Raw genomic sequence first — 18,163 nt, forward strand, 5'->3', positions numbered from 1 at the left:
ATGGGGAAATCTAATACAAGCTCTTCAATGTTAACCAAATGGCTTTTCAGCTGGTTTCAGTGGTATTTCAACCAAAATTGTTATGCCAAACAGATTTCAGGACCCATGCACTGAATCTCTATGTGTGTATGCGTGTGTATGTGTGTAGAAGCACTTCATGTGCACATACTGCCATATTTCAACTAAGTAATAAATTTTTGAAATCCCATGGTGACCTCTCTGTAAATTCAAGTTCATGAGTAGGACAAATGGAAATAAGGAAAAGATAATCTTTTTCCCTCAATGCAGTAACTTCTGTCATAGAAAGGTCTGAGCATCCAACTGTTCGGACAATTGGAGCTGCATGATCTCCTGTAGGAGAATAGTAGGGATGTGTGGAGAGAAGAGGCATCTAAGAAGAATACCACAGTGGATCATGAAGATTTCTGAGGAACAGTGAAGCTGTTGTGTATCACAAATCAAACAGCTTCTTTTAAAAAGAGACACATTTAATCATAACTGAAATAATCAAAACTTCCATGGTTCCTATATAGAAATAGTTGTTATGGTTTGATATGGAACACTGCATCCAGAGATCTGGACGTAAATTAGTAAGTCTGCACAGCACTAACCAGTTCTTTGGTCTGAATTACAAGTTTGAGGCATTAAGGACTCAGACTGTGGTATGTGAAGGAGTATTTCATTTATTTCATTAGTTTAAGCTGACTATTCTTTTATTATGACATGAAAATAAGAAGGATGGTATCTTCATAAATCTTTGCTGCTTTAGTTACATTTCCTTTATATTTTCCCCTTATTTTACCAAAAAATCATTAGTTAGAGTTTAGGGGTATGGGGGACATTTCAAAGTGGGGGTATTTTTTTTCCACTGAGCTATGAATTGTAAACCTGGATTTACTACTGTCTTTGATACCTTTCCTAGGACAGGATAAACTTTACTCAATGGCCTTTTCTGCACTGTAAAAATGCATTTTCATATAATCAAAGGATGGTTGAAGCTGGAAGGGACCTCTGGAGTCCATCTTGTCTAACTCCCCTGATCCAGCAGGAAGAAAGCTTATTTCTCTTCAGTATAAATGGCAAGAATCGATCACAAAGAAAACACTTCGAATTATATCTCATACATGGTAGAATCTATCAAAGTAAAGGTTTGAGAGATTATTTTGTGTAATCTTCTCAACATTATAATCTCACAGTAACTTTATACTCGAGCTTCATGACTGAATCTGTCTGAGAGCAGCAGTTGTTTTCAGAACACTGAACAAAATTGCTGTTTCTGGATTTTAATGTATCAATTTTAACTTGTTCTATAGAAATTTCAATCACCAAAGGCCACACTCATACTCCCAATAAAAACATAATACAACAAAGCGTTGCACACTAAAAAAAGGTCGTAACAGCTTCCTAAGCAAAATACCCACGTAGGCTCTAAAAATGGCATCTGTTCAAATTTTTAAAACAATTTTCATGAAATTAATCTGCATTCTAGTGGCAGATAATATAATATAGTCTCAAATACAACGCAGTCTCAAAGCCTCATCTAGCATGCTAACCATGTCGGACTCGTTGAGTTTCATACAGCTGAATAAGTTTAAGTATCCATGGTGGATGATTAATAAGCCCTGCTTCTTCTGTCTGTTTTTGGATGGCTGACTGTAGTTCAGGATACCCAGATTTATCCAGAGTAATTCCAGGGAACAGGTCATTAATGAGACTCATAAATAAAGGTTCATCTTCATCCACCTGTCAAGGATAAAGTAAGGGGAAATACATTATTTATTCATCAAAATTATTATTATAGTTGTAAACAATCTTCAAGATAAGCTGTTAAAAAGACGGCAGTGAAAATCTTATCTCTTCCAAAGAAAATATTATAATTATCCATCAGTTTTATGAAGTGAATTTCATACAGTGAAATCACAAGTAGTAATTTCTAAATTAAATACTTTAGGCTGATAAAAACTCTAACAACTTAATACAGTTTTCTTCAGTGTATACACACACATTTCTTCATTTGCTACATAAGTCAGCAAGATTTATTCCAATCATACTTTGCCTTAGAACTTTTATGATTTTTTCCTTCTGTAAATCACTGAAGCATGGCTATAGGTTTGAACACATATACCAATGCACTGAATAGATTAACATTAGAAACAGAATAATTGGTTCCATCACCAAACTGGCTCCCAAGGTAAATACACAGAGTCTAGACATGCTATAACCTTTTAATTACAGCAATAGAAAGAAAGATGAATACTTTAAATAGTATTATCTAAACACATTAGACTATACAAGTAGGTGTTAGCTGCTTCCAATTACCTCACTTAATGCAATTCTTATGATGTTCTGAAAAGGCAACAGAGTCCCAAGAAATGTATAAATTGAAATTCTGGATTAAGAAGGATCTTTGATGACATTATTAAAAGTTAATACAATGTATTCTTTCTTTCTCTCCTTAGGGTAAAAAGAATTAAAAACAAGAGCCAATTAGAGGACCAGGTAGATCCCCTAGGATCTCATGGTATTTCCAAAGACTATTTCAGCTAAAGCTTATGATGTGTTTTCCTCTCCTTAAAAGACAAATTGCGCTCACACAGTAACTGTATTCTGATTCTCAACTCACTTATAAATCATACTAAAAACTGCAAAATAATGTATCCAACTGCTGACGAAAAATAGCTTTTCAAAGTGCACAATAAAGATCCTTAAAAATGCAAACAAAATACTCTGTTGGGTAAAGTCACCAGTGTTACAGTACCAGTTTGGAGAGGTTCATGTCCCGCAGAACTCTCATCACAACAGTTTTCTCTGGCTCTTGGGGATTAGATCTTTTCACTGCTCCAAGTGTTCTTAAAACAGACAGGATATTTCTAAGCCCAAAGTCATAGTGAACCTTGAAATAAAGCATAAACAAAATTGGAACTATAGAGATCAAACTGATCAAAACAAAATTCAAGAGAGGGCTGAAAATTAAATTCACTAAATAAATAAATGTTATTGAACTTCTAAATATGATTAAATTCACAGCTCTTTGTCTTTTCAAATAGATTTCCAGTTTTGTCGCTATCAAATCCTGAAGATATTTTCTAGTGTTGTATGTCCATACCAGAAAGTGTACTTTCTGGTGGTACAAAGCCCACCCCTATTTCCCAGGCTGACAAATAAATATAATGACCCTATAAATCCCAGAATTTTCAGTAAGAAATAACTTATTGATTAGGTTTGCAGATCATACCAAACTGGTGAACTAGATCACATCTAAAGTTCAAAATTACCAAGAGAAATTCAACACATTATCTATGTGTGATGCAATTAACTAAAGGCAAGTGCAAAATACTACAGATGGTAACAACCAACTGCACAAATACAGAGTAACAACTCTCCTTCACTGAGTTGAGAAACAAATCAGGTGCAGAAAGCTTTGTGGAAAAATATCTGACATTGCATTGAGGTCACAAGCTGCCCAATGACTTATCTGCAATTTTAGTGGGCAATAAAAATACAAGTATCCTTTTTAGGACGATTGAAAATATATTTCCATTGTAGCTGGCATTTCTATACTGTGCCCAAAGGCTGGATTCCACATTTGAAGATGAACCCTATGGAAGAGAAATTTGAAAAGAAAAAAATGTTATCAGTTGACTAGAAAACATGCTATATCTGGAAAAAGTAATACAAAATCTACTGTAGAAGTAGGAAGAGCAAATATGCAGGATGAGTGATGGTAAAAGTCTTCCACGTGCAAAAGAGACCTGCAAAGAGGAAGACAGGAGGAAAAGGAAGGGAAAGAAGTAATGCGCTTAACTACAGCAAGGGGGATTCGAGCGAACTTTTGGAGAAAATATTGTGACCAGAACAAAAATGAAACTTTGGATCAGGTTGCCTGGGAAACTGCAACCTATCCATCAATAGAAAATGGTAAGAACAGTGACAAACATTTATAGCAAATTATTTAATTAAGAATTATTTTTCCTCCAGAAAGGTGACTGGATGATTCCTCAAGGCTCTGCCCTGCCTCATTTTCTATTATTTAATCAGGTGCCAGGTTGTTACCAGTTGAAAAAGTTAGGTATGAATATGCAGCCGCATACTGCCAGGAAATCTTATTTGTAGATGTAACAATAACACAAAAAGATTAACAACTTCATGTGACATTGATGAAGTCAGATGTCACCTGACTTCATCATTATTTGGTAAATGGCATGTCCTAGTGAGATGCCCAGAATCATGACAAGGACTGATACATTTCTTTTTCTCCATGCTAGATGACTATCATTGACATACTGGAATGAGTCCAGCAAATGATGACTACATGAAAGGAAAAGAGGCAATGGTCAAAATTTTCAAAGGGGGAAATTGCAACAGTTTGTGTAATGAAGAATTCTTCACAATGAGAGTGGCCTAACACAGAAAAAGTACCCAGAGAGAATGAATATCTCCATCCTCAGAGATATTCAAAACTCAGAAAGTGCCTTAGCAACCTGCACTAATGTGCTAAGCAGGAAGTTGGACAAGGTGACCTCTGGAGGTCCCTTCCAACTTACACCAGCTGATGATTCTATAGAAGCGATGACTTTGTTAAATTTGAAGAAATACTTTCATACCTACTAGAAAATATAAAATAAACTTAAATGACTTTTAAAGACAGAATTTCTGGTGCATTCCAATTGACATGCATGATGGGTGGTTCAAGGTGACAATCACGTATTTACCTTAATCTGTTTTCTAGTTTTACAATGGTTTTGCCTTTCAGGAATGGCACAGAACAGCGCGTGTTTACTGACAAATGTGGATTATGAGTTATTTCTTTGCTACATCTTTTAACAGCAATCTTTAAAGATTGTGCTTGAGCAAAATGGATTGCAGTGGTATAGCTGGTGCTCTCGTAAGGAAGAATAAAAAATCTGAAAAAAAAAAAGGTCTCAGTACTAGAAGCATAGTTTGTTCCATGGGGAAAAGAAAAAAGGAATATCAGTGTTTTTTTCCATATGAAAGCACCTTAAAGAGATGATTCCCAGAAGGGGTTTATCACCTCACTTGCTTTCAAGCTTTGTTAGGTTTTTCTTTTCAGTTTCTGTTTTTTCCTAAGCTGTGTGAGGCTTTGTGGAAGGAGGTACTGGGGAAGAAGTCCTGTAACAAAGCCAAATAATTCAGCTTTGGGGCCTCTGTCAGAATAACTCCTGCACAGGCTTGTGGACACCTCAAGCTTCCCACATTTGCTAAGGACTATTCTTTTACTTTACTGTTTATTGTTTTTCTTTACCGAAGGAGATGACAGTCACTCTGGGTGCCTTTGGCTACTTGTGAGTCAGAGTTCCTCTTTCTACAGAGTCTGCATTTGTGTGTATAAAATGTCTGGAGGTCTTCATGTATTTCTTGCGGCACATTCCTTTTATATCTTCTGCGGCATAAGTTCAGCTGGTGAATGCTTGTTTGTTTATTATTTTCTTCTGTTGATATATTGCATCTGCTGAAAACAGGCAGCGTTCTGCCATTTCCTATTGCACTGGCTCTTTATGTGACCCTGATCTTTCCAGTCAACTGCCTGGAAAACCCAGCATTACTTAACTTGGAATTCCAAATTTACCATCAAAAAATTAAATAAATAAGTTCCACTAGGAAAGAAAGATTAATATGAATTATAGAGTCACAGAATGGTTTGAGTTGGAAGTGACCTTAAAGATCATCTAGTTTCAACCCCCTGCCATGGGCAGGGACATGTTCCATTAGACTAGGTTACTTAGAGCCCCATCCAACCTGGCCTTGAACACTTCCAGAGATGGGGAGTCCAGAACCTCACCGAGCAACCTGTTCCAGTGTCTCACTACCATTACAGTCAAGAATTTCTTCCTAATGTCTAATCAAATATGCCTCTAAGACTGTCTGTACTTTATAATTTTTGTTTTCTGGCTACACAGAAGCAATTTATGTCCCACAGTACTCTTAGAAATATGTTCAGTTCATGAGACTCCTGTATCTAATCTGATTAACTCATTAGATCTCTCTCTATATAATTACATATTACACTGGGTGTATTCCCCAACCTACAACAAACTTCACAAGGAACTTTAGCAAGTGTTTCAAATTATTTCATTACTACTACAATAACAACACACATTCAAGTGAGGAAGTGGTGGACCCAACAGAGAAGCAGAAGATCCAGTCTGTGGTGGACAAGAGAGACGTCAGGAATTGTGGAACAGTGTGGAAAGTGACCCTTCTCGAGTGTATGTGTGCAGATAAGGAAGGGTGAAGAGAACAGCATTGTGGCAGAAGCAGAAGCAGCTGCTAATTTGAAGTGCCTGTTTGCTAAGGCATGCAGCATGACAACAAAACAGGGAAATATTACAGCTCTGTGTGCAGGTACAGCTTTACAGGGTTACAGTCAAACTAGGAAATGGGGGGGGATAGGCACAATGGATGGATACAGCTTCTTTAGGAAGGACAAGCCAGGATGGAGGGATAGGGAATTGCCCCTAAAAGTGAAAGAGTGGGAATGCTTTCCCTTAGGACGGCTAATGAGCCCAGCTGAGAGAATTTGTGTTAGAATTAGAGGGCTCAACAACATTGTGGCAGATGTCTGCTGCAAACATCCTGATAAGGAAGAAGCTGATGAATCTTTCTTTCAACAACTGGAATTAGCCTCATCTTTGCAAGCCCTGATCCTCAGCAGGAGCTTGACACACCCCAATATCTGCTAGAAGGGCAACACAGCCTGGCAGAGCCATTCCAGGAGATTTCAACACTGTCTCCAATAACATCCTCACAGACCAAATAGTGACTAGACAAGGTGGTCAGACACTTCAACAGCTTGACCAAAGAGGCTGTGCAGTGTTTATCCTTGGAGATAGTCAAAGCTCATCTAGACAAGGTGCTGAGCCTCTCTAGCTGACGCCACTTTGAGAAGATGTATAGAACCCGTCAGTTTTTCTCTGATTTTATAACAGTATATAATGGATTTATACAAGAGCAGGACTGTCCAAAGGGCTGCTCACAGGCACAGGCAGGACAAACTAGCATACTACCATGGGCTGTGCTTCCTAGTTCATGATACCGAGTATAGTGATCCATTATATGATACATGATATAAATGGTTAGAAGAAAGATCACCATAGCAGGCTTCTCTGATGAATACTGTAGAAATGTTAGGTGGTTCTGAAGATATATTATAAATACTCATGGAAGACTATTCCCCACTGACATCATGGCTTACATAGAAAGAACTATGGAATTTAAGTTATAAGAGAGATATAAGCGTAAGATGCAGATATAAAATTGTGATGTAGCTGAGTGTAAGGGCTGTGCCCATGTGCACACCCAGAGCACTTGGTCATTAATTTTCATAAATATGAAGGAACTTCCTTGCTAGCATCAGCATATATGAGGCAAAGGACTGATCTGAGACAAGGTGATTGAGCTACCTGCCTTGACAACAAAGCATTTGACTAATTGGCACAGGAGTTTTCCGGGTGGGAATTTCAGGCAGTTTCACAGAGTCCTCCGGGCAGTTCCTATGATTCCCTAGGCCAACTGATAAGGCTTGCTTATATGCTCAGTATGTTGATTAACATGATAAATGGAGAATCTTGCTATCTCAGAGGCTGCAGGGCAATATCTGCTGAAGAAATGACCAAACTACAGAGAGAAATTCTGCACTCATTGTGTAGATGCAGTAATCATTGTGCATAAAACATTGTACACCCTTAAGATAGTTAAAATAAGTTTTGTACACAGTTAGGTTTTGTTTGGGTGTGTGCATTAAATTTTTAAGTACATTGCCCAAGGGTGAACCAGTTCCAGAATCTGTGACAACACAAAACAAGCAAAGCACTTTTGCAGAGGTAGAAGGTCAAATTTCTGATGCCTGCTTACATGCCTTTTTCACACTAAAGGAAAGAAACATCTCCTGGACAAAAAATGACCACACAAACTGAGGCAATAAGAAAACTTCATCTTACAAAGGCCAGGCACTAATATATATATGGTATAGAACTGAAATTATTTAATAGAGACTATCGTCAGTTAGCCCAGGTTCATCACTATTCAACCCAAGCAGGCATTTGAGCTACAATTTATCCACTGTTCCAACAATTTCTCATTGAGACCCTCTAGTGGACAGCCAGTACAGGGCATTCAAAAGGCAAGAACCACTTTTGTTTCTACTTAAATACCCTATCCTAAAGGGAATAGCAGTTTTCTGTTTCTAGGACCACTCAGCAAACCAGAGCCTTGTAGGCACTCTGTAGTTAGTTACAATTCTTACACTGCCTCTGAAATAGATCTGGCCTTCATAAGTGAAGACATTGAAAAATGTGTCCTCTGCAAGTTCAGCACAGCAATATACACCATTCCTCATAACTCCTCCGGTAACTGCACTCTGTCTACAAATCGCAAATCAAACTCCCTATATTACTCAATTTACTGTGAAAAGTAAAAACAACATGATCATTTCAGATTCTGTTTCTGGAACTTGAAACTGAAAACCCTAAAAATGTATAGGCTCATGAGTGTGAAAATAATTACATATTCTATGAAAGTATATTATCTCCATATCCATCTAGTGACAGCTTATAGTTGGACAAATATTTATTTTACCTGTTTAGATAACTGCTCTTCACAGAGTTTGTAGAGTGTATAGAATTTTTGACTAAGGACTTGGTTGTCTCGGAAACCAGCACTTGCCAGCTTGACTCGCATAATAATGCTACGGTCAGGCACCATCATGGCAACCGTGCGAAACAGAATCTTCAGATTTTCAGGAAGTTCCTGTCGTCCCGCATAGCCGGGGTTCTGAAAATGCAATTTATAAACCCAAACAATATATAATAATGGCACAATAGAAAGTTTTATCTTTCCTGATTATCATTTGGCAAACACATGCCAAATGATGAGCACATGCGAGATTACAAAGGATAAACTTGAGCATGTCACAATTACCCATCAGTACACAGTTGCCTCAATACTGCAGTTCATGAACTGTGGGGTATCACATATTGTTTGGAGATGTCCAAGACCCACAGATATGGACTGACAGCCACTTACAGATCTTGCTGGAGCTCTTTTAGATGGTTACTTCCTCAGAATCTTGACAGCGTTCCAGTGCAGGAGGTTACTGTCCCCTGTGAGCATTCCCAACCATTTCAGTGCAAAGTCAGTCAAGCAGTGCAAGCCATTACTGAGTATAATTTAAACTAATGGATCTGACCTTTCACTGAAGATGTCTAAGTCATTCATATGAGTACTGCATGACTCAGTTGTGACAACTAGCTGTGCAGCGGTAACTTCTTAATCTCTTTCAGCTCTTTCCAAACTGTCTTCCCCCTGGCCTTTTTATGGCACTTATTTGCCCTCTTTCTCAAATTACAGTGATAACATTAACACTTTTTCAAAGGTAGGACACCCTAAAACAAAGGTTTCCATTTTGAGTTAAGGGTATATAGGTAGCTAAGGAGGGAGAGATACAAAGATGCTTTTAAGGTATTCTTACACTTTCCAGCTGGTTTGCCTCCTGCACTGCTAGAAGCAGTCCACAGACACCAAGGAAAAATCTTCAGGAGGCCAGTGAACCAGAGTGAAGGTGGTTTCCTTCATGCTGTCTTCTAGGACTGTGGTCAAAAGTATTTCACAGGTGGTAAAATACTGACCAGACCAACTACAGTAGTCCTTGCAGTGGTCAATTACTTCTGGTTTATTTTGATAGACTTTGACTAAAAATATAAGGGGGTTAAACTTAATCTCAATCTGTCAAATATTAACTAAAAAAAGTCCTTAAAATATGTAGTTAATGGTAAATCCATACCTCAAGTCCTAAGAGCCAGTTAAAAAATATGAACAAGAGAAAATAATATCATAATGATTTTACCAAATTATTGTTCAAGTTTCATTAACTATTTTCTAACAGACAGTTCCAATATTTCAACAGGAAAATTTCAACAGGAAATGAAACAGGAAAGATTTTTCACAATGATGCAATTTACATGTATTTACAGACATACCATAGTCAGAAATATACCAAATTCTCTGTCCATGTCAACGACGTCACCATCAGTGAAAGTGAACTGAGGTTTCTTTTTTTTCTTACACTGAAGTACAATATGTATCTGCTGAGCAGCCACTGATAAAACTGGAAGTTCAATGCGGTTAAATTCATCAAAGCAACCCCATGCACCTGACTGAGCTAAACCTAAGAAAAGCAAAAAGGGAAATATTCTGTTAAAATATCAGATCAAACAAGAGTAATTTCTATACAAAATAGAGTATGGTCTATGCAACTTAGTGTAACATGAGAAGAATAAACATGAACACGGAGTAAAAAGGAAAGTAAAAACTCAAAATAAAGTGGGCTGTGCGTTAATGACACGCAGAAAAAGTATCACCCCTTGAATGAAAGATACATAAACTTCTTCACAAAGAATCCTAGACTTCTATAGCAACCATTAGGGAGAAAGTGTTCAATAATACTGTATACAGTACCATATAATAGCATAAATGTGCATATAGCATGGAAACTCATCTATGCAGGGGGTGAAGTTGTCAAAGATGAGCTTGAGAAACACCTACCTAAATGAAAAGCACAAAACCAAATAAGAGACCACTACATTTCTGACAGAAGCATTGTAGCATTTTATAACAATTATTTCATAGGTAAAAAATTACTGGAGATTAATGTCCTACCGTTCAAGAGCGAGGAAAGAATCTGATGTCACACTTAGAATTGTTATTTGGAACAGGCCATGGAGTTTTAGACAGACAGTAGTACCCACAAACATCATGAAATGAATGGCTTTTGGGAGAGTCAAGTACGCCTGTGCCATGCTAACAGGATTGAAATAGGAGGGTCCACAGTGGCAGCATTCCAGAGCAGTAGTGGGAAAGCTATGTAACCCCCTGCTGTTCCACACCCATTTCACAAGAGACAAAGGCTAGTAAGTCTATGCGGGAGCTTCATGGATGCCCTCTCTCCCTTCCCAAAGACCACACTGGACTCCTATTTCCTATTGCCTGGGTCCGTACCTACAAATGTTCAGAAGTGTTTAATTCACTCCACTGGACTGGTGGAGCTCAGCTTGGCTTAAGCAGTTTGAAGGCAGTACTAAATGCATAAATAAAGCACATGTCCAAGAAAAGGCATTTGTGTGTTTGCAGTGCTAAATAACCGTGCCCAAAGCTCCCCTGAATCCCCATACTTTATATGGCAATGTCTATAGCACTGGTAAAATAAATCTATGGGTGGTTTATGTTAATTCCTTAAGAACTTTAGATAGTCCAAGAGAAAGTATTAAAAAATCAATACTAATACTATGAAGACGTATTTTTTCACTTTGTCTTCCTTTCGCTTTCAATTTTTTTCCTTCTCTTGCTTTTTCTCAGCCTGTTCTCATAATCTGCTACTTCCCTTCCCTATACTTTTCCTTGTCTGATCTTCTCTTGCCCTTTAAGATGTTCCTCTAGAAACTCTCATCTTACTCCAAATGCCATTAAGGCTGCTTTTATGTTTCTTTTCTGACATTCACTTTTTATGCATTTTTCATGCCCATTAACCAATTCTTCTAATAATGTTGCATCAATTGGTCTTTTTTACCCATGTAATTTTGGAAAAACAAAACTAGAGGAGTCAAACCAGATAAAAATCAGTGGTAGTACAACCAAAATTGGTTTCTTAAGACTTGATTCAGTCTGGGCAATACTGCAGATCTCCCGTGAACTTATCTCAATTCCATATTTAATCCTTCCCTAAACTGCTTCTAATTAATTTCTGTGATATTGTAAGGAAAAAAGACACTCCAAAGGAAAATAACTTGGAGAGAATGAAAAGTTACATGGACTTAATTTTAAAAATTAAAAGCAAGTGGAATATATACAAAACCACAATGCCATAATGATACAAAGATTAAAGTAATTCTATAGACAGTTACCAAATTTAAAACATTAAATACTCAATCCTACTGTCTTTGAAAACAAATTAAGAATGTTCCTTGACTTCACTGGTGTGGCAGCAAGTCCTTTAACTGATGTTCCCCTCCTTTTGTAAGGAATATCTGGGCCCTGGATGCCCTCAATAGCCCTCCCTGAGGCTTCTACATACACTCTGTCCTCCAGTCCAGGAGTTCCATTTTAGCTCAGGCAGGTCCAAACTGTATTGTGTGCAGGGCTGGGCACAGTCTCATCTCCTGTTATCCTGAATTGCTGAATGAACTTCCTGGAGGAGCCCACAACTCCACAGTTTTACCTCCAGTCCTGTCTCCTGCTGTTTCTGACTGAACTTCCTAGATGGACCCTGTATCCAGCTGGTCCTTTCACATTGTCTAATGGTCACTGGACTGCTGATGGGAACAAGCTGTCAACAACCTGCCCTTCCTAGGCACTGTGGGACTGTGCCCTGGTGAGAGAAGTCCCTGCCCTTGCCTCTGTGCTGGTCACCCTGGGCTCCTGGCTTGTCTTCCCTCATGGAGCTGCCCCATTCTTGCTGCTCCCTATAAAAAAATTATTGTGGAGATTTTTCAAATGCATTTGTCCCCTTTTCCTACATGTGTTACATGACTCCTAGGATCCATTCTAAAAAGAAACCCAAAAAAGTGGGGTTTCTGCTTTGTTTATTTAACATTAATATCTACTCTTCAGGATACAACAAGGAAAAGCTCTAAAGCTGGATATTCTTTATCTAAGAACTTAGTTCCATATAATATTGTCTCTTACACTTACTGTCTGTATCTTAAAGGGTTTTGAAATTAATTTCTCTATAGAATGGTGAGATTCAGTTCTGACCAAATAATTTTTCTTTGGGAAAGGAAAAAAAATTCACTTGTTCTATAATGCCACCTGCTGCATGGAATTAGGAAACCTCATTCTCAGGAAAGCCAATATCCCACAGCTTTGAATAAATTCAGTTCTTGCTAAATTATTTAATTCTAGTGGTGCTTAAAAAGAAAAAGGAAAAAAACCACACGTATGCTAAAAACATACACACAAGCAAGGGCACAGCAAGCAAACTCTCTGCTGCAAAACAAGAGACAATGTAATTTTGTCATATTGTGAATTAAATTCTGCTCCCATGCTGAATATATTACGGTTATCAAACACAGAAATGGAGTAAAAGCAGAAAATAAAGGACAGGATTAAAGAGATCTTTAATTATATCTAAAAACTGTGGCAACAACCCGGCCCAAATCAGTACAGATATCCTCCAAACCTGGTTCTCACATGCTGTAAGAATCTCACAGAATAGCTATTAGCCCCTCAGACTATAAAATGCATATCTGTGTATTTTTCTTTTTTCCCCCCCCAGATTTTACACAGGAGTAGCACCATAGTGACATAATTCAATGGAAATGTCACTGAAACAAAGCTCTGTCTAGCCAAAGTGCAACCCAGAAGCAGCAAACTAGAAACTAATCATTGGTTCTGAAAGAATTTATAGAGTGCCAGACTTGTGTATTCACCTTCTGAATTAAGATAAATATAAAATCTTACATTAAATATTGCATTAAATACCAAATCACAAAAAGTTACTTCAGGTAAGACTGGAATTGTTTGACTGTAACTATAGGAAACAGAACCAAAGCAAACACAACTTTTATACCCATCTACTGGCAACCACAGACAAAATGTTTTTTAAAGGGTATCCACCAACACTTCTCAGGAACAGTGATGAAGTATCCCTGGTTTGCTATTCATGGGCAATTACAACCCTGAATTTGATATAGAAAACTTGGAAATTCATCTTCCCTCTTGCATCCCTGGTACTTTCTCAGGTTACCTCTGGTCCAGTTGAGGTGACAAGTTGTATCTCAACCGACATTTTGGTTCAAATTTGAGAAACAAAACTATCAAAGATGAAAGTCCAGGCCTTGAACATATCAATTAGATCATCTGCTTATGAATTTCTTGAGTAACACAGAAAAACAAAAGAGATAGGAACAGGGAAACAGGAAGACCAAACCTCAACTCTGACCCAACCAGAACTTCAAATGATAATTTTATAGTATACCATATATGCTGTATTAGTTATATTTTTCTGTTTCTTTTTTTCTGAAGATCCAACTTCTCGTCTTTACAGAAGAAGTCTGGAAACATGCCTGCAGGCAGGCCAACACCACCTCTCCCTGCCCCTTTTCTCCTCACTGCTAAACCTGCTAATGTCTGATGACTTGACCCACACCACCACATAAAGTGAAAAGTTTGGGTTTGGAAACACTGGTGATGGAGCACCAAACCTATCACAGACGTGGAAGTCTGAAAAATTTCCCATTGTGTGCACTGAAATATGTAGTGTGTTTCACGAGAACTTTCTTATCAGTCTGCATGAAAGTGCTTCTACGGCTGAGAAGAACTATCCCTTTTTTCCATTAAAGACCTCATATGCAGTAAAGAATCTTCATCTGAACTCACTTTGCTGTTTATATTAAATCAAAAGGAGCTCATTTCCTTCCCTAATTTCAGTATATCCACTCTTCAAGAAATAGCAGATATTTTAAAGACATAAAAAAGGTGATTGCAAGCCAGGTCCTTCCAAGTAGTGACACTAAGTCCAAAACAATGGACTTCATATGTCCCTTCACAAATTAAAGCAATAATGTCTTATATACTTTTACTCCCAGACACACAACAGCCTGATGAATGCTGCAAAAACCCACCCTATTCAGGCTCTATTTAGTTGGATCTATTACCTAATTCTCAGGCAAATTCTCTGAGAGGCAAGCTACAATCCCACTTGCAAATTTACTGAGATAAGCAGTCACAGGCATCATGGTTGCTTGAGCAGCAATTAGATGAGTTCTATAAACATCTTTTCTAGCTCATATTGAACACCAGCATGCCATTAAATGAGGCAGCCAGAGAAGAAGGACACACTACACAGTACTACTTTTCTTCTGCAGCATATGATGACAATATTACATGGAAAATGGTCAGCTTATAGAAAAACAACAGAAAAAGAAAGCTGAGCCCTAAAATTCAACTTGTGCTCTTAGACACAGAAATTGTGTCCAGTTTTAATAAAAGAAATCAACGACAAGCTGCAATTGCCACTATTGCCTCAATCTGAAATGGGAAAGGATAGGTTACCAAAGTGCTCAGGATAAGAAGACAGAAAAAAAAGCAAGGATACAAAACTAGGTGTCTGAACTGACACAAGTCACAAACAGTTTAATACAAAGAAGTGAACATAAAGAGATACAAACATTCTCACAGAAGGAGTAGAGCAGAAGAAGACAAGAGCTTGGTGAGATCAAAAACAAACCCACTGCAAGGAGAAACAAGGCTAACATCTCCCCTACAGACTGATGGCTGCAGGTACAGCAGAGACCCAGTATATTGGCACTATGAGCATATTCAGACATCCCAGGCCTCTTCTGTCCAATAACAGTGAGCAAAATAAACCTCTGACACTAAAGGTCTGCACACATGATACAAGATGTGCAATCAAAAGTTGGCCGAAAGCTGTGGGGGTTACAAGAGGTGCTTTGAGAAACTTGTGACCTTAACTGAAGGTATTCACATGCATAGGTGGTTCAGTCTCTAGCTCAGAAATGTTCCTCTGTTTAAAAAATCATGGCCAGCTTTGTTGGCTTCTTAATTAAAACTAAATATTACCCCCAGATTATATTTTAGCCTTATTACAACTGTGAAAATTTTGTTTATGATACCTTATGTTAGAGTTAAAAGCCCACCACTCACAGAAAATGGTGGCATTCTGTGGTCTGTCAGTCCATATATAAATGCAGCTATACACAAGAAAACAGACCATTATAATGGAGCCTACACATTTGGGATCACTAATCACTTTTTGCAAAACTAAATTCAAAGCTTTGTTTATCATGAAGAGTTATCAGAATTTGACCACTGTCTCATTTTCCTGGTCTCAAGAGAGTCCCAGGGTTTGAAATGAGACACTGCAACATTTTGCATATTTCCCTTCCTTGCACGATATCATTAAGCTTCACATTTGATTGTCTTGTTCAACACAAATCTGGCAAATAATAAATATAAATCCTCTCCACATGAGATGGGTGGGATAGAGGCATTAAAAAACCAGTAGGATTAAAAGGGAAAAGGAAAAGTAGACATACATAGGAAACACCATCCAATAATATTTGAACAGAAAAAAATACTGGAAAGCATGCAGGAAAAAAAGGGGAAAAATCAAATAAAATCAAATATCAGGTAAAGTTGATGAGTGCCTGGAAAGAAGAGGAAACGGAATGAAAATGCCCTCCAAATCATTGCTAATTCACTACTGAAGGGACAAAAGTTTATGACTCTAAAATGAACAAAGGAGATACTTTCTTACCTTTATAAATACGACCAAGTCCTCTGTAGTCCATTTGGTCTGAACAATTGAAAACAACAACATACTTTCCCAGGCATTTGCCCATGTCTTTAGTTGTCTCTGTCTTCCCTGTCCCAGCAGGTCCTGCTGGTGCACCACCCATACTCAGGCCCAGGGCCTGTGCCAGAGTGATGTAACACCTAAAGACAGAACAAACAGATCTGTGAATCTTTTCCTTCCATTAATTACTTGAGGTCCATCAATGCAACCACAACAGTTATATTATCCAGAGCTGGGGAAGGGGGCAGAAGTGGTTGTACTTCCATACGGTGAGTCCTCAGTCACCCTCTTTGCACACTGTGCAGCTGAGTTACCAGGACCAACTTTGCTTGACCTGCAGAAAAGCATTCATCCAGCACAGCCATGACTGCAACAGCCCAGGAAATCCACAGGCTAATTCTAAATGCTGAATACCAAAATACTATAGTATTGTGATTTTTTCAGACTACTATACACCCTTCCTCCGTGACTTAACCTCTTTCTGCAGCACCCAGAGCCACTGGATTTCTGCCTTTTCCCCCTCCCTCCTACTCTCTCCTCAGAGCATTCAAGATGGGCTCTCTGATCTGGCAGTAGGAAGGCACAGAGCATGAAAGCACCTCCTGTTCTTGACATTTCTGTAGCAGCCAAACCATAGCATTGCTGCCAGTCACATGAGGTCTTTGAGTTCCAGGAGGGTAATGGATGAGAGGGAAGATTGCAATGGGCAATGGAGAAAGAGAAGGAATCCATGAGTCCTATGATCATCTTCTGCTTCAGTCTCCATCCTGGGTTGAGACCCTCAGGTTTAAGTCTCAGCCTCCCCTAATGGTCTGGAGGTTACTGAAGGGTGTAGAAAGCCTGTTGCTCTAGTCTCCAATGGTCAAAAATCACAGCAAACACATTTCATCACTGTGAAACTCAACAGCTTTATTATATATGTGGGGAGATAAAATGGGCACTGGAAAAAAACCCAAATGATAGCACCTAATATGACTTCTTATGAAACAACAGAATACTCCTTCTAATATAGCAGTAAGAATGCTTTATCATCTTATTACTCAGTGATCAGTTAACAGGCAGTCATTTAACACATAAAAAATAGCACTCCCTAACAATGTTGCTACTGAAAATAAGGTAAGGACAAACTGAATACACAGCACAAGTTTTATATAGACCTTCCATTTCATTTTTGGTGTATGCCATGACATGGACTGTGTCTGATATGAAGTGTAGGAGCATTCAGTTTCAGTGCCATTATCATCATGCAATGTACTACCAACTGTGTGTATTCATAATGTGCTTAGGGAATCTCTCTGAACGTGAAATCATTAGCTAAACAGCATTTGACTCCAAACTGATTAACAGAGCAAACACACCATTACCTGAAAATTTTCAGAAGCTCAGACAACTCCACATAGCAGTATTACAAATATTAAAATGGAAAAAGCCCACAAAGGGAATAAAACCTGTTGTTGTGCAACATTGCTTAGGTACATAAGTTTCCCATGCTAACACTAGGAAACATGTCTTCTTCAAATACCCTTTCAACATGATAGTGGACAGCCTCCAATCCCTGCAGCTTCGTTAGGCTCTTCCAGGGTTGTCCAAAGAGAGATATGCCTGTTCTCTCCGTCATTGTGGTTATTATTATTATTATTATTATTATAGTTTAAACTCGTTTAAAAGGCTTGCTTTCTTCAACCATGTCACCCTGTGCTAATTTTCAATCTCGTGTGACACAGCACGTTGTAGAATCATAATATATCCAATGTCCAGTTCTAGTCCAATTCCTGCCTCTGCACAGGACAAACCACATCACATGCCTGAAAGCATTGTCCAAACACCTTTTGAACA

At 38.2% G+C, this 18,163-nt stretch overlaps 1 protein-coding gene across 1 annotated transcript in view; it reads right to left on the reverse strand.

The window, feature by feature from the left end:
• LOC125318546 (dynein axonemal heavy chain 5-like) overlaps window positions 1-18,163 on the reverse strand; it is a 151,230-nt gene that overhangs the window by 84,079 nt on the left and 48,988 nt on the right. Inside the window, exons 41-45 of the mRNA XM_048289429.1 lie at window positions 16,289-16,467; window positions 9,996-10,183; window positions 8,596-8,790; window positions 2,759-2,893; window positions 1,554-1,743 (exon numbers count right to left, since the gene is read on the reverse strand). Coding sequence (XP_048145386.1) covers window positions 1,554-1,743; window positions 2,759-2,893; window positions 8,596-8,790; window positions 9,996-10,183; window positions 16,289-16,467 — 887 coding nt within the window. The remainder of the gene's footprint in view (window positions 1-1,553; window positions 1,744-2,758; window positions 2,894-8,595; window positions 8,791-9,995; window positions 10,184-16,288; window positions 16,468-18,163) is intronic.

The sequence above is a fragment of the Corvus hawaiiensis genome, chromosome 30 (assembly GCF_020740725.1).
Source record: "Corvus hawaiiensis isolate bCorHaw1 chromosome 30, bCorHaw1.pri.cur, whole genome shotgun sequence".
NCBI lineage: Eukaryota > Metazoa > Chordata > Aves > Passeriformes > Corvidae > Corvus > Corvus hawaiiensis.